Source organism: Camarhynchus parvulus, chromosome 5 (genome assembly GCF_901933205.1).
Source record: "Camarhynchus parvulus chromosome 5, STF_HiC, whole genome shotgun sequence".
In the NCBI taxonomy this organism is placed as follows: domain Eukaryota; kingdom Metazoa; phylum Chordata; class Aves; order Passeriformes; family Thraupidae; genus Camarhynchus; species Camarhynchus parvulus.
In genome coordinates, this window is record NC_044575.1 from 9,882,348 (window position 1) to 9,908,561 (window position 26,214).

At 41.5% G+C, this 26,214-nt stretch overlaps 2 protein-coding genes across 6 annotated transcripts in view; one reads left to right on the plus strand and one right to left on the minus strand.

The window, feature by feature from the left end:
* The first annotated feature begins 2,495 nt into the window (after window positions 1-2,495).
* RNF141 (ring finger protein 141) lies at window positions 2,496-15,698 on the plus strand. 4 transcript variants are annotated; one of them, XR_004060786.1, is made up of 7 exons: window positions 2,496-2,573; window positions 4,432-4,634; window positions 6,099-6,207; window positions 7,182-7,363; window positions 10,337-10,444; window positions 12,023-15,411; window positions 15,660-15,698. XR_004060786.1 is itself a non-coding variant. In XM_030950075.1 (5 exons), exons 1-5 carry the CDS (start codon window positions 4,450-4,452, stop codon window positions 12,171-12,173), a joined length of 735 nt encoding a protein of 244 aa, XP_030805935.1. In that variant the 5' UTR covers window positions 2,789-4,449; the 3' UTR covers window positions 12,174-15,525. The 4 variants fall into 4 exon arrangements, 1 of the variants encoding a protein (XP_030805935.1); XR_004060787.1 differs by having other exon boundaries at window positions 4,435-4,634; XR_004060788.1 differs by lacking the exon at window positions 2,496-2,573 and adding an exon at window positions 3,970-4,001 and having other exon boundaries at window positions 4,435-4,634.
* Window positions 15,699-18,804: 3,106 nt separating this feature from the next.
* AMPD3 (adenosine monophosphate deaminase 3) overlaps window positions 18,805-26,214 on the minus strand; it is a 32,005-nt gene continuing 24,595 nt past the window's right edge. For both annotated transcript variants that reach the window (XM_030950237.1, XM_030950236.1), the window contains exons 12-15: window positions 25,471-25,591; window positions 23,416-23,589; window positions 22,221-22,331; window positions 18,805-21,284 (exon numbers count right to left, since the gene is read on the minus strand). In XM_030950237.1, the coding sequence (XP_030806097.1) occupies window positions 21,108-21,284; window positions 22,221-22,331; window positions 23,416-23,589; window positions 25,471-25,591 (583 nt within the window). In that variant the 3' untranslated portion in view covers window positions 18,805-21,107. The remainder of the gene's footprint in view (window positions 21,285-22,220; window positions 22,332-23,415; window positions 23,590-25,470; window positions 25,592-26,214) is intronic.

The following is a 26,214-nucleotide window of genomic DNA, read 5'->3' on the forward strand; positions in this document are numbered from 1 at the left end:
TGTCCATCAGCAGAATTTTAGCAGAAAAATGTGCAACAGAGGACAGCATTAGACACAGCTTTCCCAGCCAGTTAAGTAACTCCTCTCCTTGCAAAGCATCACAGTAACACCTTGTGTCCTGAATGGAAGTGCTCTGTGAGGAGTAGCCAGCACAAGTAAGGCCATCAGGAGGAGCCACAGCCACCAGTCATGAAGGTGCCACAGTAGCAAACAGGCCTGAGGACACAGGCAAACATAGTGGATTCCAGGTAGTTTGGGAAATTTTTAAAATCTTCCTTCTGCCTCTCTTTTCCATGTTTTAGAGATCAGAAATTACCTGTTTCTCTATTCTTTTCCCTACAGAGAAGAGGGGAATAGAGATAATTATAATTTGCTTCTGTTTTAGAGCCAAATAAGGGTGTTTTTTTCCCCCTGAAGTGTTTACTCTAAAAAAAAAATTCTCCCGTTTTAATAAGATATTGTCTTAATCTCTAAGTGTCTTATTTTATCATGTACCTTAAAAACTGAGCATTCATCCTGACCTTCCCACTGCTACCTGACAAGTGTACATGGTTTGATCTGCCCCTCCATTTCACTACACAATTTATGCCAACACCACAAGGGCTAAAGGAGCTGTTACACTGCTCTGTATGGAATTAAGGCAGCTCTAAATACTAATGAACAAATACTCTATTTGATATTGCCTCAATGTAGTTAGCACAACTCATTGGAAAGTACAAAACATTCCTGCTCATTGTTTAATGGAATTGCAAGGGATGCACTACTACAAGGCAAACAGGAAACATTTATTTAAGTATCTAGACCAAGAGTATCAAACACCAAACCCTTAACTAGAGGTAGCAGAAACTTAAGAGAAATTCTTCATTATGTTTCTGATTTTTGTCAAGCGTGTTTTTTTTAATAAGACCACCTCAACAGTTCTGAAGCTCTTTGCTGTGCCAGAGCTGCTCAAGCACCTTGGACAAACTCATCCCACTGAGCAGGAGAGCACAGTCTGTTCTTGTCACTTGATGGTAACACCACTCAGATTCCCACACTGAGGCTGCAGATGTTTGCTGACCTTAGGCAAAAGGGGTGCTTGGCCTGCAGGAAATACAGCAAGGTTTCCAGTCCAGCCCAATCCCTGCCTGGAATATAGGGATGCCTTTGGCGTGGGAAGTACGTGTGTCCATGTGTGAACAGAAGCAGGCAGGAAGGGGAAGTACTACTCCTTTTCTCCTCTTAAAATCAAGAAAAAAAAAAGTAGAATTAAATATTACAGCATCAGGATGTGCATGACCCATAGGATGTTCTAGGATGTCTGTTTCTCAATGGCTTGTTGTCGTTTATGGGTGTTGGGTTTTTTTGAGAAAAGGTCAGCGAGCATTGACCTTTGCCACTCCCAGCCACCGCCCACATCCTCCCTGCAGCCCGGGATTTGCACCAGCCGCTGTGGCCTGGGATGATCCCACTGAGCCAGGCACTCAGACTCCATTCAGCATCATTTAAATCACTATTTAGTAGAGCTCATAGTTAAGAGTGAAGGCACTGTGAATCCAGGACAGTGCAGCACTGAGTGTGCAGCTGCTGAGGGTGCAGCAAGGTGAAAAGTCATCCTGTTTATGTCAGTCCAGCTATTACAGAGTGTTTCTCACACAAACCAGCTCTATACAGCACTTCTGCTGTGTGTCAGAATGGATAATGGTGTGGCCAGCAGGAGCAGGGCAGGGATTGTCCCCCTTTACTGGGCACTGGTGAGGCCACACTGTGAGTGCTGTGACCTGTTCTGGGTCCCTTAGGAAGGACATAGAGGGGCTGGAACGAGCCCAGAGCAGGGCAACAGAGCTGGAGAAGGGTCGGGAGCAAAATTATGATGAGGGAGCTGGGGGTGTTTAGCCTGGGGAAAGAGAGGCTCAGAGATGCCCTTATCACTCCCTACAACTGCCTGAAAGGAGGCTGTGACCAGGAGAGGGTTGATCTCTTCTCCTAGGAAAGCAGCGACACGATGAGAGGACATAGGCTCATAGGTGCCAGAGTTCGACAGCAGTAGGAATTTCTTCACAGAAGGGTTGATCAGACATCGAAATGGGTTGCCCAGAGAGGTGCTGGAGTCACCGTCCCTGGAGCTGTTTAAGGAACGTCTGGACGTGGCACTCAGAGCCATGGTCTAAGTGACAGGGTGGTGTTCGGTCACAGGTTGGACTCGATGATCTCAGTTCTTTTCCAACCTAACCGACCCAATGGATGTTCTGGCGGGGCCCGCTCCTCTCTCAGCGACAACGCCACCACCGGCTGCCCTGGGTGCAGTGGCCTTACAGCCAGGACCGGGACGGAGGGAAGGAAGCCGAGGGCTGTGAGCGGCGGCGAGGGCAGAGCCGGCCGGGCCCCGCCGTGAGTGCGGCAGCGAGGGCAGAGCCGCCCGGGCCCCGCTCCCGGCCCCGCGTCCGCCGTGTCCCGGCAACGGCGCGAGCCGCGCGCTTGCGTCACCCCGCGCGCCGCCGCCGAGCGCGCGCCTGCGCGGCGCGGGGGCGGCCGCGGCGCTGCGGTGCCCGTGGGGCGGCGGCGGCTCCTCCGCGGGACGTGCCGGGGATGCGGTGAGCGGGGGACCCGCCCCCTGCCGCCCCTCGGCGCCGAGCGCAAGGCCCGGCCCGGGGGAAGCCGGCGGGTGCGGGCAGGCCCGGGCGGGGGAGCGGGCGGGGCGGCCGTGACGCAGCCGGGCTGAGCGCGGCCCGTCCCGCGCCCGACGCTGAGGGCCGGCACCGGGGGAGGGCGGGCGGGGCGCGCCTGGGCCGTGAGGGGCCGCGCCCGGGCCCGTCCGCGCCGCTGGGGGCGCCTCGTGGGTCTGCGGATGACGCGGGGTGTGTGGGGTCTTGAAGGGTGGACAATAGGGAATATTTCATGGAGTGCCTTGTCGGAAGGGACTCACAGGGATCAAAGTCCAGCTCCTGGCCCTGCACAGGACAGCCCAAGATTCACCCTATGTGCCTGAGAGTGTTCTCCAAACGCTTCTTGAACTCTCTCAGGCTTGGTGCTGTGACCACTTCCCTGAGCAGCCTGTTCAGTGCTCCACCTCCCTCGGGGTGAAACTTTTCCCGATATCCAGTTTTGCAAACACCCTCGCAGGTGTTTCTCCCCAGACTTCTCAGTGCTGGGATTTAGGTGCGGAGCTCGGCAGCCCGCAGGAGGCACGGTGCTCCCTCAGAAGCTCGGGGGACACAAGGCCGGCAGGTCCGGGAGGAGGTGCCCGCAAGGTGACAGGTTGTGCTGCTGACGTGTGGGCTGGGCGTGTGCTCACCAAACACTCCCCGGAGAGCGGGGCGGGAGGCGGCTGGAGCCTTCTCGGGAAGGAGAAAAGTGGCTGGAGGGGGATCATGTGTGGGAACAGAATTTAGTCACAATTCCGGCCATAAATTGGAAGTTTATTGTGGTGAAATTGCACAGTACTTCAGTATCCTCGCTTGGTGTGCTGTGTTTTTCTCGCACCGTGGTGAGATCTCAAGAGCTGTAAATTTTGTTCTGGGCGGGGTTAAGCCCAAGTGCTGCTGCAGCTACCTGCAGGACAAAGTGCTGCTTTCTCTGTGGTGTCTCCCTTGAGGAGTTTGTAACACAGCTTATGTCAGACTGCTCCGTGTGTGATGTTCTGCAGTTCCCTTGCCCTCACAGACTTCCATCTGTAGAAGTCTTAAAAGGGCCTGACACAACTGGTTTGCTTGACAAACAATGAACTCTGCAAAGAGGCATTTTGGGGGAAGTCAAATGCAGGGGGATCAAGGGGAGTAAGTAGATAAATACTCAGAGGGCATGGCATTAATCTTCAGCAGACTTTTGGGGAAAAAGATTTGGGTGTGAAGGAAAGATGAAGTAATTTGGAGCTGGAGACATTTGAGCAAGTCAGTTCTGTAATACAGCCTGAAGTTGAGTGTTTTGTGTGGATAGGGAGGTCTCTAAATTGGTTTATACTGACATAGATTCCTTGGCTTACCAGTTTCAGAATGCTGTGAGAGTTCTTTTGATCTGCCAGTGTAAGTTTGATGTAAAAAAGCTGATTCCTAATGTGATGTCTATGTATAAACAGACACTGATGTGCTTATTTGCAGACATTCTGATATTCACACACACAAATATTTAGAATAAACAAAGACTGTCATAAATTACCTTTGTCATCTTAAGATTTTTTTTCCCATTCCATTGAATGTATTTATATATGTGTGTGTTGGAGCTGAATCTGTGTGGAAAGTTATCTCAGTTTAATATAAGTATTGCTGTAAGCAAAATAGTACATTTTTAGTAAGATTATAATGCCACATTCCAGACTCTTTGAAGTGTTCTGCATTGTTTCTGATCTAACTATTCAGTTACTTGTGTTAATTGTGGAATAATTACTGTAGGCTAAAAGAAAGTGAGGGAGTAGCCATTCACAAACACCCAAATGTAACTCTCAAATATTTTTGGCAGAGACTCTACAAGTGAATGAGAACTTCTCTCTGCAAAACTGAGGTGAAGAGCTTCACCATGGGTCAACAGATTTCAAACCACACACAAACTGTAATTAACAAGTTGCCAGAAAAAGTAGCAAAGCATGCCTCTTTGGTTCAAGAAAGTGGTTTCCTAACCTATGAAGAGTTTCTGGGAAGAGTAGCTGAACTCAATGATATGTAAGCCTTACTTTGCTTCTTTTTCTTTTTTTTTGGTGTGTTTTACAAAGACCACGTATGCAATATATTATTGTGTACTGACTAAGCCAGAACTGGCCTGATGGATTTGAAATTATCCTTCATTTCTTTATGTTTTTATAATGGTTGTAATTACACTTCAAAACTAAAGCCTTTTCTCCTCCTTAAATTCACTTCTCTGCAGTCCTCTTCTTCCAGCAAGTGTTGCTCTCTCTTAAAAGTTCACAAGAGGTGGTTTAGAGTCATCTTTTTGTTAGTGTCACCTATGTCCTTTATTGTTCTCCCCACCTGAAGAGGCAATGCTACTTCCTCTCTGCTTGTCAGTTTGGGTAGGAAGGAGAAGCAGGAGCCTGGTAGGGACAGCAGATCTGTGTGAGGAGGGTGGCACCTGAGACAGAAATGTTGGTGACCATCCCTGCCACCTCTGCAGACATGCCAGGCTGCTCCTCATTAAGGATGAGATGTCTCTTACTGTCCCAAACCAGTGACCTAGATAATCCCAAACAAAAGGCTGCTTTTTTGTCAGATTTTTCATAGCCTGCCTTTTGCTAGACCGCTACAATGACAGTAAAAGGAAATGAGCAACAAAGCAGTGTTGTCATTTTTAGCCTGTATTTGTGGTATACAGTGAGAGTGATAAAATGAAGTGGAAATGCACACACACTGAATAAGGACTTTGTAATGCTTGCTGTTTAACTAAAACGTGAATTTGTATTCAGTTTAGAAATTATCTTGGAGAGGGTCGTACTTTCCTGAATAACCTTGAAAAACACACAGCTATCTTCTGGGTAGACACATAAATAGATTTTGAACAACATAACCTGATGTTTTGTCTGAGACTCCAGCCATATATTAGTATAATTCACTCCAAACTACTGTTATTCAAGTGGTTTCTTTCTCTCCAGTGTTTACTTAAGCCTGAATATACTCTGATTCTTATGGACTAGAATGTTGTGTCTGTGTTTCATTAAAGAAACAAATCTTAGATCACCTGACATGTTCACCTGACTACATCATTATTAATATATACTAACAAAAAGTCACCTCATCAGCATATGCTGGTACTCACAGGCTTTTTTTTTTACGTACCTGTTGAGGAAATAACCTTTTCAGACTGGAGACAAGATTTGTGATTAGTGTAATAAACAGTGAGAGTATATATGAATTTAAATGTCTGTGCAGTACACCTGCTTGCTGGTGCTGGATCAGAAGACTTGCACAACATTTTCTGAAGTTTGCTGTGCAGTTTAAAGTGAAATGGATTGTGTATTCAATGACATGCTAAGAAAGTCATACTCTAAAATTTGATGCCCCTGGGCAGTATTGCTAAAGTCTCTTTTAGGGATAGAGAGGAGACAGGTGAACCATAAATAATCGCACTTGGCTGAGGCTGCTGATCTTTGCAGGTCCAGCACGTGGCATTAAACTGATGTTGCTTTGTTTCAGTACTGCAAAATTGGCTTCTGGACAAGACAAACATCTGTTATTTGAAGTGCAGCCTGGGTCTGATTCTTCTGCTTTCTGGAAGGTGATCGTTAGGATAATATGTACCAAAGTAAGTGTGAACATTTTAATTTGATGGCCAGTTTGTATGCACAGATTTGAGGACTGTCAGTTTTACTTGCTAAATCCAACACCTGCTACACGTGTTTTGATACAGATGATGTATTCAAAGATGCTGTTGGAGATAAATTAAGTCTAAATGCTAAGTTTCTGCAAAAACATGGCAACAAAAACATATTTATAACTAAGTTTAAAGGAGTGATGCCTTCCAGTGGAGCACTTAGGGCCCTTTAATTACAAATGCAGGTGATTTGTGAGGTCAAGTAATCAAATGGTACAACAAACTGCCAGCTGTAGATTTTGAAATTAGTAGTAGAAATTAATCAGGTCTTTCAGGCCTTATTAGTTGAGCTAGTGTGCCTGTACATAGCCTGATCCCTTAGAAAACCAATCTAAAGATTAAATGTTTTAATTTATGACAAAAACTTAGGAAATTTGCTCTAATGAGGAGATTTCCCCCTCTCTATCCTGTCATTAAAGGTAAAGTCCTTTAATGATCCTGAGTCCCCTGAACAATCTTAACATGTGGTTAAACAAGCCAACCCTCAAACTCTGTTTGAAACCAACAGTTGGTACTTTTCTGTTTACTCCTAGTTTTCATTAAGGCAGCCATCACTGTAGGCAATTTTAAGTTCAGATATCATATGACTGATTTTCCTGTGCTTGGTTCTAAGTTCAGCCCATTTCTTTGGGTGTTAGGTCCCTACTCACACCTGAATCCATTTGAGTAGTGATGGCAATTGCCTTGCCTAAAATTATGGTGCTGCCTGTGGTGTTCCTGACTGCAACAGCTATGAGCAGTCCTGACTCTTGCTGAGGCAGATTGCAGCTTGTTAATGTGGTGAAGGACGCTTAGGAAGGAAGGAGACTACTGCTTTACATGAGAACTGCAGTGCTGTACAAACATTCTGAACAATGCCAAGTTAAAAGCTGATAAGTAATTGTAAACAATTCTCATATCTTAAGATAAATAAAACAAGTGGCATCGTGGAAGCTTCCAGAATCTTGAACTTATATCAGTTCACTCAACTTTATAAAGACATCACCAGTCAAGCAGCAGGAGTTCTTGCACAGAGTGATACTTCTGAAGAAGCTGCCGAGAGCTGGAGGTCTCTGTCTTCGTGTCAGGCCAGCTTGTGGATGGGAAGGTATTTTGATACACAGTTACAGCATAAGCATTTTGGGAGTTGTGCTTCAAACCTGAACTGCAAATACCTGCTGGTTCTTGATAGCTGCAGAGCTTTGTACCATCACAGACAGGAACAGACACTTTCCCTTGCACCAAGGGAGCTGCAGTGCGCTTGGGTTAAATCCTGAAATATGGTGTTACCATACCTTAGCTTCAGAACAACCCCTTTAGAGATCAGTTCTAGTAGAAACATAGTATGTGTTGAATGTCCTGAATAAGGGAACAGGAGGAAACGGAATCAGCTGCAGCTACAAATCCAGGGGGTTTGACAGTGTTTGTTTAAACAGATTTTGTTATTGTTCCACTTAAACTTTCTCTTCCTCTTACATTTTGGCATGTGGAAGTTCCCATCTGTTGGAACTAGAAACCCATCCATTATGGTAATAATTTAACTTGCAAGACTGGAAAAATGTGAATTGTCTCACTCATGTTGACCTTCTGCTTTGTTAACCAGAGGAAAAACAAAAGACTGAGGTCAACACCTGCAATAGCTTGAGTTCAAACTGAATGTAAAAGCAAAGAAGCCTGTCACCCTTTCCCTGTGTGGAGGTGTTGCTGCTACCAGTAATTCCTTACTTTTCCTGAATAATTTCATGGTTCTACCTCCGTTTAAAGTGAGATAGAGCTAGGTTTTACTAGAAAAGGTAGTAAACGGTAGAGTTCTCTATGTTCACCAGTGAAGAGCTGGCAGCCAGGTATTTTAATGAAACAGCCTGAGCGTCACTCTTCAGCTGTTGAAAGGAAAAAGGGGTCACCTCCGTTGTCACTCCACAGAGCCCTCTGGTTTTTCTAAGTAAGGTATTATTTTAATTTAATTTCCTGTAAATCATGAACATGTTTGCAAAAGAACAGGAAAATTGCTTTCTCAAGGTTATACCAGAACACACATTTTTCTGGAAATGGTCTTTTGCTTCAAACAGGCAATCAAACAACATAGACCCCAGATACTTTGGCAGAACAGCTTCATATATTGCTAAAGTCAATGAGGAGAATAAAATATTTCCTATATGAGTTTCTTTTTCAGTTTTTCAGACTTGGAGACAGAGGAGATGAGCATCCTTCTTGTTTGTAAACTTCATTACTTGAGGCAATATCAGTCACAAATAAAAACAGGGTATACTTTGCTAATATGAGGCAGTTTGGTGAGCTTGTGTCTTAGCCAAGTTTTTCAAGTTACTAGGGAAAATATAAGCTGAAGCACCTTCCAGATTTCTACACCAATGAAATCTTTTGTATATTTTTCTGTGATAATCACCCATTTGCCTCAGTTCTTCTCACCTTCAGTCATTTTTCAGCTCTGCAAAATTAGCCCTCACTATTTAAAAATAGCAAGTGTTATCTGTTCAATTCTTCTTAACTTTTTCCCCTAGAATAATACCCCATATCTCTACAACATCCACTTCCTATTCAGAGCATTCAAAATATGCCTAAGTGGTTTATGCTTTCTGATAACAAAGAGATAAGCATTTCCTTTGTCTGTCACTCCTTTATTTTACTGTTTCTTCAGGAACTTAGTACTGTGACTAAAGCTGACTTTCAGAAGCTTTATAAATAGGCCTTCTATAATTGATTGTGTAGACACCAGCAAATCTCAAAAATTCAAGTGCTATTAAAGGTTAGTACTGAGAATTGCATGGGGGAGAAAAATGAGAAGGGAACAGGTCTAAAGGACACAGTGAGCAGGCTTGGAAATTGTTGTACTCATTGTATGCAAACTGCCCTCTGTAAAAAAAAATCTGTCATTTTAAAGTAATTTCTCCAAAAGCAAATTGAAAAGGAAACCCCAAGGGCCTACTGAAAGATAAAACAAAGGCATATTGACTGCTGTTCAGTAGGTGGCTATTCTGTACAGGTCAAAAATGAATCTGTATTTGACAAGCTGCCTTAGATACCTAAGCAAAAATGGTCTGGTCAATAGTTATTAAGGTGGACTAACTCCTGAAATGCTATTTTTTTCTAGAATGCTATCTCTGTCCCTCAGGTCAGAACAAGGATTCCCAAATTAGGGTTTTTGGAAAACCCAGGCATTTTAGAACACTTCCTTTGTTGTTTTGGAAGTGAGCTGTGACTGTAAAATTGCAAACTTTACATGTCTGGTTAGGCCAGTGAAAGCTGAGGATGCTCTGCACCTTTTTGCCCTTGAGAAGTCTTGATGGTGCCAGTATTTGAGATACTCCTGATAAGAATATTAGATGAAGATATCTGATATTTGGGAAAAAGATATAAAATGTCAGCATCTATCTTGGGTAGTGAGATAATTTTTAAGCTTCTCCACCAACAGAAACACCTGGGAGTTTGACTGGAAAAGCTGTGGTAACAGTCATCTTGAGAGTCCTAATTTGAGGAGCATTCATATGGGGCATATGGCAAGCTAAAATCAGCCTTTTCAATCTAGTGAGTAGTTCAGCTCCTGGCATTTTAATGCCATGTGGAATGAGTGAACTGCATTCTGGTAGTGATCCTCTTGACATGCACGTTTTTGTCTAGGATATAAACCAGCACACAGAAATTTGGCAAAGTTCATTATGAATTAGTTCAGCCTGAGGTGCAGTGACTGGAAGGCAGGTTCTTCTCCTGCCTTTAGTGTAAACAATGTTTCTGTTCTGCCCAGTCATGTGATACAAAGCAGTTACATCTCCTCACACTTCCTTGTTGCTATGAAAAGGGATTTACAGAACCCTTGACAACACCAAAAGCACCTGATACAAATACTGGCACAAAAACCTGACGCAAAAAATAAATGCACATTCTGGCTTAGTTTAGTTCACTGCTGACATAGGCTGGGATGACCTAAGTAGTCCATTCACAAATTAAAAGCACAGGTGTTTCTTTCTGGCCATCACTAATTATTATGAAAAATGTAGTAATTGTTATAGTTACTGGGGCATAAATATCAAACATCTGGAAGAAAACAGTGTCTTCTCTTCTGCAGGGTTAAACAGCTGACAGATGAAGAGGAATGTTGCATCTGCATGGATGGGCGTGCTGATCTAATCCTGCCGTGTGCTCACAGTTTCTGCCAGAAATGCATTGACAAATGGTAATATAGATAAAAGAACATTAATTATTTTATAGTATGCATGTTTCAGTTTGATTTGACAGATTCTATGGTTGCCATATAATTTAAAATTGAGTAAAAGCAGACTGAAGCAGAAGGAAGGCAGGAAATTTTGTAAAAAAGAGATGTGAAAACGCTGTTCATCATTTGTTTTTGTAATTTCTTACATCTTTTTATTCTTCTAAAATTGAATTGTTACAGTCTTGCTTAGAAACTTGAGAAGATGGTATGTGCAGATGCTGTCATGTTATGCTTCACAAATCTCATTTAAGGCTTGTTAAGACTGTGCAAATATGAAGACAAGTTGGACTGTCTGTCACTTACTTGGGAAATAACTATCAGGGAGGCTTTTTCCATATGTTATGCTTTCCCTTCAGATAAATAGCATACAATTTACTGATTTAACTATATCAGACTCTTCCAGAAAGATATTTCTTCTCAATGGCAGCACCTTCAAATTTATAACAATGTATAAAATGTGTAGCTTACAATGTTCAGCTTCACAGTAAATTGAACACCTTTTCAGCTTCTGCATCTCTGATACACCAGTTCTTGGAAAAGCGGGAGAGAAGAATTCCTTTGTGGAGGAACAGAGTTCTTGTCTGACCATGCAGGCCTTCAAGGACTAGGGAAGTGTTCTAGCAGTCTGGCATTAGGGGACACAGACCTGCTTGTTAAAAAAGGGTTTTTTTGGATAGTTAATGCAAATGGGTTTACACATAATTTGTGGATAAGAATTTGTTTTGTGGCTTTTTGAAATACTTAACAGGGAAGTTACTCTTGTAACAAACACCAGGCTTCCACAAGGAAAAAACATAGTAAAAATCACTGGATCTCAGAATACAGCAAGTAATTTCTCTCTTCTGGGAAAATGTCCTTACATCTATCAGCAGGACAGGGCTTAGTCTAGTAACTGTGCTGGAGAGTGGATTATACTCTGCTTTGGCTGATGAATCAGCTGAACTCCTCACTAAGTTCCAGCTGCACCGTGATTTTTTTTTTGGTCTGCAGTTTTTAAGGTTGATCTCCTCTTAATTAAGGCATAACAGAGGCTTCCACCTCAAACATAAGTGTTGGGGACCCCTGAGAGGGAGTTGGGCCTCCAAGGGACCAGTTCTAAACCTCTGTGGACTGCATGACCCAGGAAAAGGCTCCTTCTTCTCTTTATCTAGGAAGCCTGTGGAGATTGGTTTCTAAGGACCTCAGCTGAATTCCTGAAGATAGGAAGAATTAATTTAGACAGTGAATTTCCATTTAAACTTTCTGGCCAGGTAGCCAGATGTATCCTGTCTGATCTGAGCAAAGGATTAGGAGGAACATGATTCCAAATTTTCACTCAAAGAATGGAGCTGCATTCAGAAGTCTTCCTCACAAAGAAAGAAGTTCTTAAACAAACAAAATAGTTAGGTGGCTTAATCCAGTTAATGTGATCATTCTTGAAGTTCTCACTGGGTTGGTTTTTGTTTGGGTTTTGTTTGTCCTTTTGGGGGCTCTTTTGGCTTTTTCTGGCCAGCAAAAGACCATCAGTGAAAACCGCTCATTTCTGTGCCTTCCTAACAGGAGTGACCGCCACAGAAACTGTCCCGTGTGCCGCCGGCAGGTGACTGGGGCAGGAGACTCCTGGGTGGTGTCAGAGGCCCCTACAGAAGATGACATTGCCACTTACATCCTTAACATGGTGGATGAGGCTGGGCAGCCCCACAGACCCTGACCCTGCCCACAGGCTGATCGTGGCAGAACCACTTGAGGCTTTTGTTTTCCCCAGCGTCTGGTTTTACCTGTCCTTGACGTTCTTCCACAGTCTGTCCTTCCCTTCTCCTCTTGGCTGCTGTGAGTCTGCGCTGCTCTCCTAAAGCACAGGGGATCTGAGCAAGTCTCTGTGTGTGCAGTCCTCGTTATTGAACTGTTCTTTCAGCAAACTCTTGGATCGTTAACACAGTTTACTTAACAACAACGTTTGATATTAATTAACAGTTCAACTACTTGATGAAGGAACTTGTAACAGCACAACTACAACTGCAAACTGCTGTTTGAGCATCACAGTGTACTGCTACAGAGATGAACCGTGGCAGATGGCTTGACCTCACAGTTCCTACCCTTCAAAGCAGTCCCTTATTCACAACTAATGTGAATAAAGATGATCAGTTAGCACTAGTGGTTATTAATTTGAAATTTTACTGTTGATACTTGAAGATGTCCCACTGCCTGTTCTTCAGTAGGAAGTTATTGCTGCTCTTAGCATTTACAGATACTTAATCTGATCTGTTATGACTTTTAGTATTAATTATTTTAAATCTGTTTTTGAGAGTGTAGGCAGGTCTGTAAATGTACTTGTGCACTTCCCCTTATTCTTCTAACAAGACTTATCTCTTAGAATATTTTTTTAAATGTGATGTTTAGCATAGTCTTATTAGCTTGGAAACATTAGACAGTTTCGAACACAATCCTAAAAGTAGTAAATCAGCTTCAGTAGTTTTTGATAAAGAACAGCTAAAATTATTTCTAAACATTGGGCATATCTGAAGAGAATGCCTTTATTTGAATTAGCACTTAAGGCGTAGTTTAGTCTGATGCTGTGGCTTTATCTACTCCTTTTGAGTTTTTGAAGTGATGAGATCAGAGTTAAAAGGTATATGAAGAGCTACAAGTAATCTAAGTAAGGGTGCTCTACTTAATATCTACAAGTGCAATATGCTTTTATGTAGCAGAGGGAAACTTCTTTAACAATAATGTGGCTTGGAGCAAGATGCACATGTAACAGCGTGGAAAAGGGATATCTCAACTGGAGTGCAACAGTATTTTGTGTTTAGCAGAATAAAGTCTTTAAGAGCTGAGTTTAGACAGTCTAAAATTGTTAGTATTCAGGAAACCCATCTTAAGCCTCTTGTGCATAAATAGTGTTATGGAAATGAGTGGCTATTGTAGAGAATTAATTTTATGTATATATATATGTATATTAACAAATACTACTTTTTCTCACTCAGTAACCTCAAGTTAAAATATTCAAGTGTAGCATTTGAAGGAATAACAGCATAAATCTTGCTTACTGTGAGACTGCATTTTTCCTTACCATACCTGTTAAAATTCCATGATGCCATAAGGCTTAAGTCCTTTTTCACAGACAGGTTCTGAACTAAAAGGCATGTGCACATGCAGATGTGCACATTTAGGTTATTTTTCTTAATTGGCTGCAAATAACTTAAATACATCAATTTGTTAAAGAATGTGCACAGAGTATGGCACCTGTTTGAGCTTGGCTTGTGACATCATTGTCAGATTTATCATAGGTTTTAAGACAGAGAAGCAACGTACCCTTCGTGTGTCTGTCATCCGAGAGCCAGTATGGCTTAGTGTGTAAATCTGTATTTAGCTATGGAAAAATCATTTTAGGGGTGTATATAGCTGAGAACTCTTTTTTTTTTCCCCTTTCTTAAGCCATTGATAGCAATGAGATATTCTTCAGTAGTAAATGTAGAGTGTTTGGTTGCATAAAGGCGGTTGTTGTTTGGGCTCGAAATCTTTACTGGCCCAGGATTTCCCACTAAAACATGTGCAGATGTTCCTAATAATGCACCAGTTTGGTTTCTTTTTGCTTTTTGAGCTTGCATTAGTCCATATTCAGAACTTTCAGATAATCTTTGAATTTTTTAAACCTTTTATATCACTGGAACAGAAAGAGCATCTAAATGAAAGACTTAAGCTAACTTTATTTTTCAAGTACTTCAAGAATTATACTTCTGAACTGAGATTTTATAAGTTAACTTTCTGCTGAGAACTTACATGAACTTCTTAAAATGTAATTTTATAATGATGCAAACAAGTTGTTAATTGCAGCATAATGACAATTACAATATAAACTAATGCAAAAATTATTTAAATAGTGAAAAAGTAAACTTTGTATTCTGTACAGCTTTTTTAAATTAAGTTGCTGTAATTCACACTGCTGTGATGTAGATACTGTAATGTGTGCCTTGTAAAATATATGTACTGTATGTTATATGGAGAAATAGATACTTTAATACTGAAAACCTAGTAATTTGGTACTGGTTGGTATTACTTAGTCTGAAGTGCAACATTTAGCAAACAATTTTGGAAAAGGAATCCATTGGCACGGACATGGCAATGAGTTCCAGAAGCTAGACCTTGAAAATGTGAATTACTGCAAATAGCTGTTGGTGGGGGGCATTAGAATAAATTAACTTTCTTGTGTTAAGTGAACATTTCTTACAGGTTTAATGTGAAATTGTAATTTAAACATTAGAGATGGTATTAATAGCTAAGAACATTCCACTATATTAAACTTTGTGTATGAATTGTGCAATAAAGTTACTTTGGAAGAAATGTTAGAGTTCTTTTAAGCTTAAGGAATCTCTTGGCTTTAGTACCACAGAATTGTGAAAACTGAATTTTGATCCAAATACAATTGCATTGTACAGGGGGTGTGGTTAAAAGTGTGGCAGTGTGAGTCAGAGCTCTCTTTAACTTTGAAGGGTTGTATCAAGAAGGCACCTCCATGCAGCTCTGCAAAAAAAGAAACTGGCTCTGATTTGACCTCTTCTAGGTACACAAATAAATTGGAACATTCTGAGATTATGGGAAAAATTAAACAACTCTAATTCTTAGAGGACAATATTGAGGAGCGTGTTTGTTTGGGGAAAGGATTTTTATTTTCAGAGAAGCGTGATACACTTTTACCCCAAGTAATTTCATCATGTTTCTGATGATATTTTAAAGTTTAAGAATGCTATGGTTTGGAGTATTTTTTTCTTAATTTTGCCTCGTTTTATGTAAGAATTAAAATATGTAATTAATGTAACTCTTTCCTCTGTCTAGTTACATGTCTTATCTGTTTGGATCTTTCAAAGCCAAGGCAGAAATGGGAGCAGAATTCATTAACAGATCAGGAAATTAGAATGGATAAAATGACCAGTTGACAGGCACAGCAGGAGGTAGGTGTACCAGAGTGATTAGCAAAGCTTTATATTTACTAGGTTTCAAGTTTAGGCACCATATCAGTGTGATGGGCTGTTTTTTGTTTGTTTGTTTGTTTGTTTTGTGGTTTTTTGTGGGAAATGGTGTATTTACCTTCCTTATCTTTCCTTTAAAGAAAATTCTATACATAATTAGAAAGGTCTTTTAATCCATACTCTTTCCAGTTCTGGAAACCAGGCCAACCACTGAGATCTCTGTGTTACAGGTTTGAACTGAGCTGTTCAATCCCACCCCTGTAGAGCTGTATGTGCCAAATGCTTTATTTTTGGAAGGAACATACTGGCCATAGTTCTTTGTGCTTTGCATCCAGCTAGATCCTGGAAGAACAGCCCTCTCAGGGAGCCCTAAGGATGTTTGATGTAAGTAGGAGCTGTATGTTAACCTGCCTGGCCTTAATCCTTACACTGCATATACACAATGCTTTAATTTTTATTCACACACACTCTGTAATGGAAATAATATGACAGTAATGAAGTATTTTCTTTGGGCTTCTATTGTTGAATCATCCTTGAATATAACTTGCCAGAGGTTTTATTCTCACCTGTTTTAAGTGGGTGAACTGAATTTTGCTTTATGAGTGTGTCTTAAACATCAGTCATTTCAATTTTTGTTAACTGTCATTTCTTCCAATGCTTGATTCCAAGGCATAGAATTTATCATACAGCAATATTCTTTAAGGACTGAAAACTTTTCCTGCTGGGAATTAGCCTGGATGGGGCTGTGTGCTTTCCAGTGACCACAGTGTGTGATCACCAGGTAATGTTTTGCTCTGAGCCAGCCAATGTTACAGCCATGAGGGATGGGACAGCACATTCTGCTTTTGTGTCTGAGCTGCCAAAATGTTCCTTAGCAGATCTTTACTTACCTCACTAACCCATCAAATTTCACTGGGCATGGGATTTGTAGGTTTAATATTAGAAGGAATTATCAGTTTTGTGAACTTCGATAGAACTTTGCACTGTGTGTCTGCTGGAATGAAGAATACAATCCAATAGGTGATTAAATGAGCACTCTTCTTTAGTTCAAAGTGCTATTTAAAAATGCTAGGTGTTTTCACAAAGTAAACCTAAAGTATTTGGAAATCTGCACCTCTGAAATTTGTAAGTGTAAGAAGGTAGGTGTTTGATACAACAATCTGTGCTTCCACGCTGATGTGGTTCTGACCCATTTTAACAGACCTTCAAAAACTACTTTTTATGAGACCTGTCAGTCATGGTGAGTGACTAATGAAGCAGTGGTGTTGGTGTCTCAGTATTATACAGACTGTGCTGTTTAACAGTGGTGTTCAGTGCTTTGAGAGGTGTGGGGGAGAAATGCACATGTTATTATATGGTGTAAGAGTTCTACTGTCATCACATTGCAAGGGTTCCATGTTGCTAGTTTCATACCTCCTTGATGTTTCTTGTAGGCAGCTCCTCTAAGCACTGACTCATCCTTGCAGTAGCCAACTGACTCCAGTCCCCTCAACCAACCAATCCACTCTTTTATAACACTCTTCTGATTGGCTACAGGTGCAGCCTGTTAAAATCAGGCCTGCTCCTAATCCCTAATAATTGGCTCAGCTGCAACTCTTTAGGGGGTAAGATTAGTTTCTATACTACCTTTATTTACTTATGTTCTATCCCCCTACATGCACATTTCTCAGTTACAGATGAGCCTGTACTCCTGTGCTTCACCAGTGCTGCTCGTGTACAGAACTAAAGTTTGTGTACTGAAAGGGATGGTGTTCTAATCTTAATCTAAAAATCTTGACTCCCTTTCATACTGAAGTGTTTTGTGTTATGCTTTTCCTCAAAAGTCATGGTGACTGTAGCAGAAGATCTGTGTTGATACTATTTATTTAAATCTGTCATTTGTTGGCTTCTTAGTTGGGTTTTGTCAGATAAATCTGTTGTGTGTGCTCACAAAATCACAGAACCTTGAACTGCTCTGCCCTGAGGGTCAGGGCTGCTTTCCTGCTCCCAGGCTGGGTGCCTTGACTCTCAGCTCAATATCCACATGAGGCTCCGGGATCAGCAGGAGCTGCTGCGTGCCCCACCCTGGGGCCCAGCTTGGATGAGCAGGGAAGCAGGGGGAGCACCAAGAGACAGTGGGGGCAGCAATGCAATTTCACTTTCAGAACTTTATGCCAGATCTGAATGGTTGGTTTGCATTAATACTGAATTGTTTTAAGCCAGATAAGCCTTTAGCCTTTTCTAAATAGTTCTCACTGTCTTCCCTATCTCCACTGGGCTTTTTTTTTTTCAGTTTTCATGCTTTATTTACATTTAGTCAATTTAATTGCACATGGTTTTAGTTCTCCTTAAATGTGGAGATTGAGAGGAGCTACATTTTTTTTGATAGATATACACACAAAATCCATAACCATATTCTTTTACAATTCATTCATTAGTGTAATGTTTAATGCTTCCACAAGAGGCAAAAGATAAACATCATGTAACTCAGGCACAGAAAGAAAAAGCAGTTTTTACAGACATCTTTTTAGACCTGGATTTTAACTAGGCAAAGAGAACAGAAATGTTTACCCACACATAAAGAACAATTATATGAGACCATAAGGTGGCTCTGGGCTGTGAAAAAAAATGTATTCTCCAGTAGCAGAGCAAATGCTTTAAGTTTGCTAAAGTAACAGAACAGAAAGAAATGTTCAGGTGGATAGGTTGTAAACATCAAATAACCATAACTAACCATTTCAGGTTGAAAGTATAAAATGCTTTTCAACCAACAGATTTAAGGAAGCCTTGAATAACATTTGAACCTCTCTCCTAATGAAGTAAAGAGCAAGTAGGATGGTCCTCCATCCTGCAGCAGTACTTACCCAGTTGCCACCTGCAGTGATGTTCTTCCAGCCCCTGAGTCAAACCAGCTGTGTTCTAACCAGGTTTGACCTCAGCACAGCTGGGGGGATCAGCCACTGCCCTGTCCTGCACTGGTGTCTGTATGCACAGCAGTGATTTGGGCTGCATCTGTCTTTTCATTCCAGCCACAGCCTGAGCCCTCAAGGTTACTCTGAACAGCCTCACATTAGCACAAAAGTGCAACTTTAAAAAAACAAAACAAGGCAAAGCTTAAGAACTGAACTTGGCAATCAGTAACATTTGCCCAATTAAAGGGTGACCAGGAGAAATGTAGTAGTGGAAGCTTGAAAGGATGTCTGTTTATATTTCCCCAAATAAAATGCTCTAAGCCCAATTTCCCTTTGAAAGCAGCAGACAAGAAAGCACAGAAAGCAGAACTTGTGGTCACTGTGGTTATTGTCAGAATCACAGTTACTGTCCATTCACTGAATATGCAATCCAGTTGTTTTTTTTTTTCAATAACAGCTACAGACCTATTAGAACCTGAGGTAAGGAAAGCTGAAAATGTATTAAATATATACACAAATTTGGTGTAATTTTAAGGAAACTAAAAAAAACATGTAAGCGACAACAAAAGCAGCACTAATAGGTGAAACTACCCAAGTAAAGCAATGTTCATCAGATGGAAATACTTAAAACTGAAATTTTTCATACCAAGCATGTTGCTTATTTAGCCTGGATGCAGATGTTTTTCCCAAATAATGTTATGTTGATAACAGTTTATTAGGAAGTTGTACTGATGAAAACAAGACATTTGCATTTGATGCAGCTGAACAGCTTAAACCACTTTCTCAGACTTCATCCTAAACAAATGACACCAATCCTGAGACTGCATTCTGTGAGCTGCTAAAGTTCCCAACAGTGAGGCTGACAGGGGCTGCTGACAGAACTTGGGAATATTTTACTCTCATACAGCTGGACAGCATAATGTGGTTTCACATGATTTTAGGAGTAGAAGGAACACAAAATGTGGCACATTGCAGTCATTAGGCTGGGGCACTGAAGAGCAGAAGTCAAATTCCCATCACCTGTCTGCAGCCCTGGTTTTGGATGAAAAGCCTCTGCAATCAGTGCAGCTCCCTCTGCATGACATTGGCTAACTGTGATGCTAAGTGGATGGCCAGAGCTCTCCCTCTTGTGCCTTGTACTCCTCTCAGAGCAGCCTTAATTCCAGGCTGATTCCTGACATCTTTAGGTTTATCTCTCTCTTGGGGTGTTCTTGCAAGGCTGCACAGCTATAGGAGGCGATAAGGAATTCATCCTTCCCCGACTTTAGTGCCATTTCCTTGCTCAGGAGAAGGGCCTGGCCTAGGAAATAGAAGTGGCACAAGACATCTGGCTGAGCACAACATGCAGGGCTCAAAGTCAGGTGAACCTTGATGGGCTAGTATCAGTTACTGGCTTTTTATGCATTAATGCTGAATGCCTGTTTGAAGAAGCCCAGTGTCCCTGTGCAGGATCTTAGAGAGCAGGGGTCTAACCCTGGGCTCAGACCTGCCTCAGGGACTGCAGGCCTTTGAACTGAGTTGCTCTGCTGGACTCACAGGCATCCACACCCTCTGCTTCTGCAGCCTCGAGTCTTTTTTGGTGTGAAACTGTGTGCAGCTTCTACAGTACATAGCTGCCATCATGTTATCACCTTTAATCCTTTCTGAAGTACTGTGTCATAAAGATGATGAAACCGAAAGAAGGCTGAAAGTGATAAATACTCCAGTAGCTGTATTTTACTAACCACTTCCTCATAAATAAATAGTTTAACATAACATACCATGATTTGAAATGACAGATTTCAAGTGGGCTGGCTTCTGTATAAATAGACAGCTTGACTTCCCATTCAGCTGTAGTTGACTAAAATACAGACTAAAACAAATGTGTAAAAATATGTCAGAAGTAGGACCAGAACCAGGTCTGGCATTTCTACCACTGATTCATAAGAACACTTCCCTTTTTCAAGTAAAAAAATTCTCTTTACATGCAACCAGAATTATCTGCATAAATTTCTAAGTAATTTGAATGGGCATATCCACATATTCTCATTACAAAGCAATAAAAAAGTCTTCTCAACTTTCAAGGCAAAATTTTCTTGATATAATTGGACTCATTACAATCTATAATAGTGATTTTGACATGATGTTTTCCATTTGCTAGATTAAAAAGCATTCATCTGCTGTTCTTCACTGACATCATACATAACAACAGGAATTAATTAGTCATTGAACAAGATTACCCGATGTTGGCTTTTCTTGTTTTCCAATGTAACTGCTGAAACATTGAGTTAAAAACTGTGTCAGAACACCTTCCAGAATGAAAGGGTAGCCTCAAAATTCTGCACCCCATAAAAAATGCTAATGAAAAAAAAGGGTTAAACTTAAAAGTGTTAAAAGCCATGACTGGTATTGGGACTTGCAGGACCAACCCAGGTGGGTGCATGCTGTCAGCATCTGCAGGATCTTCAAGTGCACAGCACAGCTGCTCTACAGATACTCTCTCTGGTTTCCCAGACTACACAGCAGGGCACAGTTAAGACAGTATGAAACAAATAGTACATGATTCTGAGTTTGCATTTAATATTTACAGCAATCTTAAAAAGCCTAATGTTGGTAGAAACTGAAATCTTTGTAACGAGAATAACGCAGTAACAGGTGACGGCAAACACTGTTTACCTTCCACAGATACTCCCTTTGTCTCTGTACTGTTCAGTTATGTCTCTGTAGCATCAAAGACAGGTGGTTTGAGGTTAATTAGCATCTTATCCTGCTTAAGAGGAACATATACTGGTTTCTCTGAGTTTGTTACTACTTGGCCAGAGTAGAAATATCTTCTGTTCTCATGGCATCAGCCAGGAAGCTGAGTTCATTGCACAGAGTCTCGTACCTGAAGGCCATCCGGATCTGGGCAACATTTGTCTTTCGAATGTCATTTCCTTCAGGCCCTTCCTTGCAATAATTCACCCCTAAGAATTTCTGCTTTTCCTGTGAATGGGATTAAAAGTCAAAAGGAAGAAGTCAGTTCAACTGCTTTGACTTATTGCAGAAATAAGTGTTAGCTGAATGAGTCCAGCACAAGTGAAAAGAGCAGTTTCAACCAGCTGGCCGTTGAACTCTTCCTCAGAGTCTTAACCAGTTTAGGAGATTTTAAGGCCAAAGTTTATCCATATAATCACTGAAAAGTACACTCAGTCTGGCTTGCTAAACCCCTCTGTGTTAGTGTTCAGCCTTCACTGCCACATCTTGCATGTTGAGAGGGCGAAAAGAGGCTTAGGTCTCTTCTGTTGCTTAAATGTCACACAAGAGGAAAATGAGTAGTTGTCAGCAGGGAATATTGGAAGAAGCAACAGAATATACTCATGAAGCCCCTTCAAATACCAGTTCCTTCAGAGAAATGTTCAAAAGTGACACAGAAGAGAGAATGCTCTAAAGTAAGTCCTAGAGAAAGCCTTGGCTGTATAAAATCTTCAAGCCAAAAGGGAATTTAATCTAATCTGACTGCCTATCTAAACCAGAATATTTTCTGTAGTACTCCCTTTTAAGTAAAAAAACATGTCTTACTTATGACAGACAGTTTGTTTTTACTTAATGCTAAGACATGATGCAGAAAATCACTGGCAGAAGGATATCACCCAAATAATTAAAAGTTTGTAACTGGAAGGAGAACTGAGTATAAACAGATATCTGGTCTCTCTATGTATTTTAAGAATTCCAAAACAAAGCTAATGGGGAAAAGTAATATTAATACTTTGCTTGTAATGTAAGACTGCATAGCAGATAGTTTGTGACTATTTATGGAAAAGAGGACAGAAATGAGCCCAAATCCATCACTCAGCACCTGCTATTCAGTGCTCAGACTATTGACTTTTGGGTTTCTACTTGCCTTAATATTCACAGGAGAGGTTTTCCAGCCATACTTACCTTATCTGACAATCCACTCTGTAGAACACTGTTTCTTGCTATTTCACACAAGTCACACGTGCTTAGTTTCCACACCTGGGCTGCAATAGCATATTCTTCCATGAGAGCTTCCTGCAGCACCAAAATACATTTGAGATTAAATTATATGTAAATAAGATATAAATGGGGATATGTACTCATTACTAGTAAGGATTTTATACATGCTCTTTAGACAGCTGTGAAAAATTAGAAGTTTGAAACTTTAAAATCACAACTACCATGAAAAGAAGTGTTAATTTCAAATTTCCCAAGGACTACTGGTTAATAATTAATAGGCACTGGGTATCCAGTTAGCTTAGTCTAAGAAATTGCAGCCTGCAGTCCAGATCCTTGGAGGCATTTCTTAGGCAATTCCAAAGGAGCCCCCATGGTACACAAACCTCCTGGAGCACTCAGTTGTAAAGTCTGAGTGATTTTGCACATGGACAGGTAGCAGGACAATTTCTCCCTCCAGCCCTGCCCCGAGGGGCGGGCGGGTGTGGCCCCGGCGGGCTGGCCCAGCCCAGGACCGTGCAGGCTCCGTGTGACACCACCCGTGTCCCGGGCTGGCGGCAGCTCCGTGTCCCGGGCCAGCAGCCAGCCCGGGCCAAGGCTAGCGGAGCTCGGCTTGTCCTGGGACACAGAGCTGAGCGACGGACAGGCCCCTCTGGGCACAGCATGGCTCAAATCAGTGCCAGCCACAAACCAGGGCATCGCAGCCAGTGACCAGGCACTCCTGTCCTGCCAGGCCACCCAAGGGCAGGAGTCTGTTCCAGCTCACTGAGCAAGCAGCTCGGGTGTCATCTTTAGATTCCACATCGTGTTTTTGTTATGTACTTCCCCAGACTTATTAGAGTAAGGAAACTGGACTTTCCTGGCACTCTAGAGGATTGTTTATGAAGGCTCAAACCTCCCTTCAGCCTCATCCTTCATTTTATACTTCAACAGCCAACACTGGAGAGGCAAGAGTACAAAAGAAACATAATTAGGAAATCAGACATTTCCTTCTGAAGCCTAACAGTGAGTAGTAGACAGAGAATGAGGAGGGAGAATGAATGAAGTGACTGAAAGACATGACACTATGTCCTAAGCAATGAAATAAAACAGCTTTCAGGTCATTCTGGACCCTTGTGGTACTGTTGCCAAATTCAGAGCTGGTGCTTTTTGCAATTCCTACCTTTGTGTAATGAAACTGCATAGGATCATCTGTGGAGAGGGAGACGCGCAGGCCCTTATGGAGAAATTCCCGTAGCGGATTTTTGGAGTACTCCAGGAATAGGCTGTTGTTACTAAGTGGGGACATAGCAATGGGTATTTGTGCAAGATAATACAGATACTGGAGGACAGGACTCTGAAAAACAAAACACAGTCAGCATTTAATGGTACTATGGGATAACGAAAAAGAGAAGGATTTCCCTTGGATAAAATGGAAACAGCAATACAGGGGGAAGACTAAGATCAAAAAAATTAGGTTGACCATGACTTCTCCAGGAAATATTTAAAAGTCTGAATTTTATATCTTACTGATATTTATAAAAATAATTTATGTTCTTAAATATAGTCTGTTTAAAAATACAATTATTAATATAACTGTAGATTAGTAAGTATATATATGACCATTATGGGCATTGCATTTGATATTAGCTGCATACCTTCCCCCAAAACCTGAAAGTCACAGAAGATAAATGGGGAAGAACTGCTAAGCAATTTTTTATTTCTAAAGCTCCAGTCCAATAGATAAATTTTAGGAGCAAAAGAAGTTTTAAGTTACAAAAAGTCATGTGTTGCTGTTGTACATAATAGAAATAATCTGTGATCACGTCATCTTTATGACTGTTTTGCCTTAGCCAACCTATGAACCTCACAAGTGCCTTTATTACTGTTACTATTATTAGTACCTGCTATGCCATCTTATCACACCAGACCACGCAGGAGAGAGGGAAGAGGAGAATGCTTTGGTCACACACCGCTTTAGTGCTACTCTGAGTCTAATTTTATGAATTATTATTCTTGAGCATAGTATTGGCCATGATTTTAGGTATATTTTTTCTTTGTTGTTGGTTATGTTGAAAAACACTGAGAATTTTCCAGCACTAACCAGAAAAAAATCACTTATAAGGGAACTCCTGAAAAATTATAGTAAACTCAGTACAAGTCTGCCACCCACTGACGAATTATTTTAATTATGAAACAGTGCCCTGAGGATGGGTTGAATGATGATTTTCATTAACTAATGTGCCAGCAATTACGGTATTTGTTCTGTCATAAAACATTTGTTCTATCTAAAGTATTGTTGTGTCAAACAGCTATGTTGAATTTCTTGATCAAAATAATCAAATCCTTAAAGAACTTCTGAAAGAACCCTGAAGTACAGAAATGCCAATCAGAGAAAATGACCTTTGTCCCCATAGAGAAAAAATGAGAGCTTTCCTTAACTTCTTCTGGGACTAAACCAGGGAGCAGTAGCAAGTCTAAAGTTTTAAATTTTGTTCACATAATTTTAACTCTGCTTGGAGTAACCAAAAATGGGTGCTGCCAAGTCTTTGACATATCTGAAGAGCTGATCTTCCTTCCCTGTGAGGACAAAGCTGTCTTTTTGTAGCTTAAGAACAGGAAGTTCAGTTGAGCTTATTTATTTCATTGAATCATGAAACTGGTTTGTAAAGGACCTTAGAGATCATCTGGTTCCAACCCCCAGCAATGGGCAGGGGCTAGACCAGGAGGCTCAAAGCCTCATCCAGCCTGGCCTTGAACACTCCCAGGGATGGGGCGTCCACAGCTTCTGGGCAGCCAGGGCCTCATCACCCTCACAGTAAAGAATTTCTTCTCAATATCTAATCTAAACCTACTCTCTTTCAACTCCCCCTTGTCCTATCACTACCTGCCCTTGCAAAAAATCCCTCTCCAGCTCTCTTGTAACCCCCATTTAGCTACTGGAAGGTGCTCGAAGGTCTCCCTGGAGCCTTCACTTTTCCAGGCTACACAAGCATTGGGGTAGCCTTTCCTTACAGGAGAGGTGCTCCAGCCCTCTGAGCATCTTCATGGCCTCCTCTGGACTCCCTCCAGCAGATCCATGTGTTCTGGTGTTGGGGGGGTCTGGGTGGAGTTTCTGACCAAACTGAAGAGTTACTTGTGCCTTGCTAAGAAAGTGAATTAATGAAAAATGTCCATTTGGTGCCTACTGTTTAGTGATAGATGTCTGAGCACACAGTGATTAGTTTAGGAGCAATACCTTCTTCAGGAGCAATCCATGAGAGATGTTGTCTGCTGTCAGAAAGGCAGAAACAAGGTGTGTGATAGACCCAGCTTCTCCACAGTGAGGTCGAAACAGGAAGGTGCACATGCCTCTTTCCCTGAAGAGATTTAAAGCAAGTTTCCCTTAACAGAAAGCACTGTTCTTTATCTATTTGGTATATAACTGCCAGTAATATGTGGATTTAAAAAGAAGAAAATTAAGTTACATATTCTCATACAGTTTGATGTGACATCTACCCAGGCCTGCCTGTATTTGGCTGCTCAAAAGGGCAAGTCCCTCTATCCAAGCTCCTTCTACCACCAGACATATTTGTGTCTTCTTGCCTTCCCCAGTTACATCTCATTTAGCAACTGTCTACCCACTGAGTAAAAGCTACTGAATGGATTTCAGTGGAGTGAACTGACAGATGGAAAATTCAGTAAACCCATGCAACCTGTGGCTGCAGAATTCCTGGTTCAAAATGAGGGAAGAAGGGGAAGAGTGCCAAGAGTTAGCTAACAGTATCTAGTGTGATCAGAACCTGCCATCTCACCAGGTGTAGTGTAGCATAAAACCACACCTTCAGAAACAGAGGTGATCTAGGAATGTTAGTTATTCACACCAGACTTCCACTGTAATTTCTAGAATTACTGAATTATCACCTGCATTAAAAGTGATGCTGGGTTTGAGGTTATAATGGGCCCTGTTACTTAGTGCAGACAAATGTCCCACAAGTATTTG

Coding starts and splice junctions, on each gene's coding strand:
- RNF141 (XM_030950075.1), top strand. CDS start 4,450: ATGAGAACTTCTCTCTGCAAAACTGAGGTGAAGAGCTTCACCATGGGT. Junction 7,364..10,336: donor GCCAGCTTGTGGATGGGAAG/GTATTTTGATAC, acceptor TCTCTTCTGCAG/GGTTAAACAGCTGACAGATG. Junction 10,445..12,022: donor CAGAAATGCATTGACAAATG/GTAATATAGATA, acceptor CCTTCCTAACAG/GAGTGACCGCCACAGAAACT.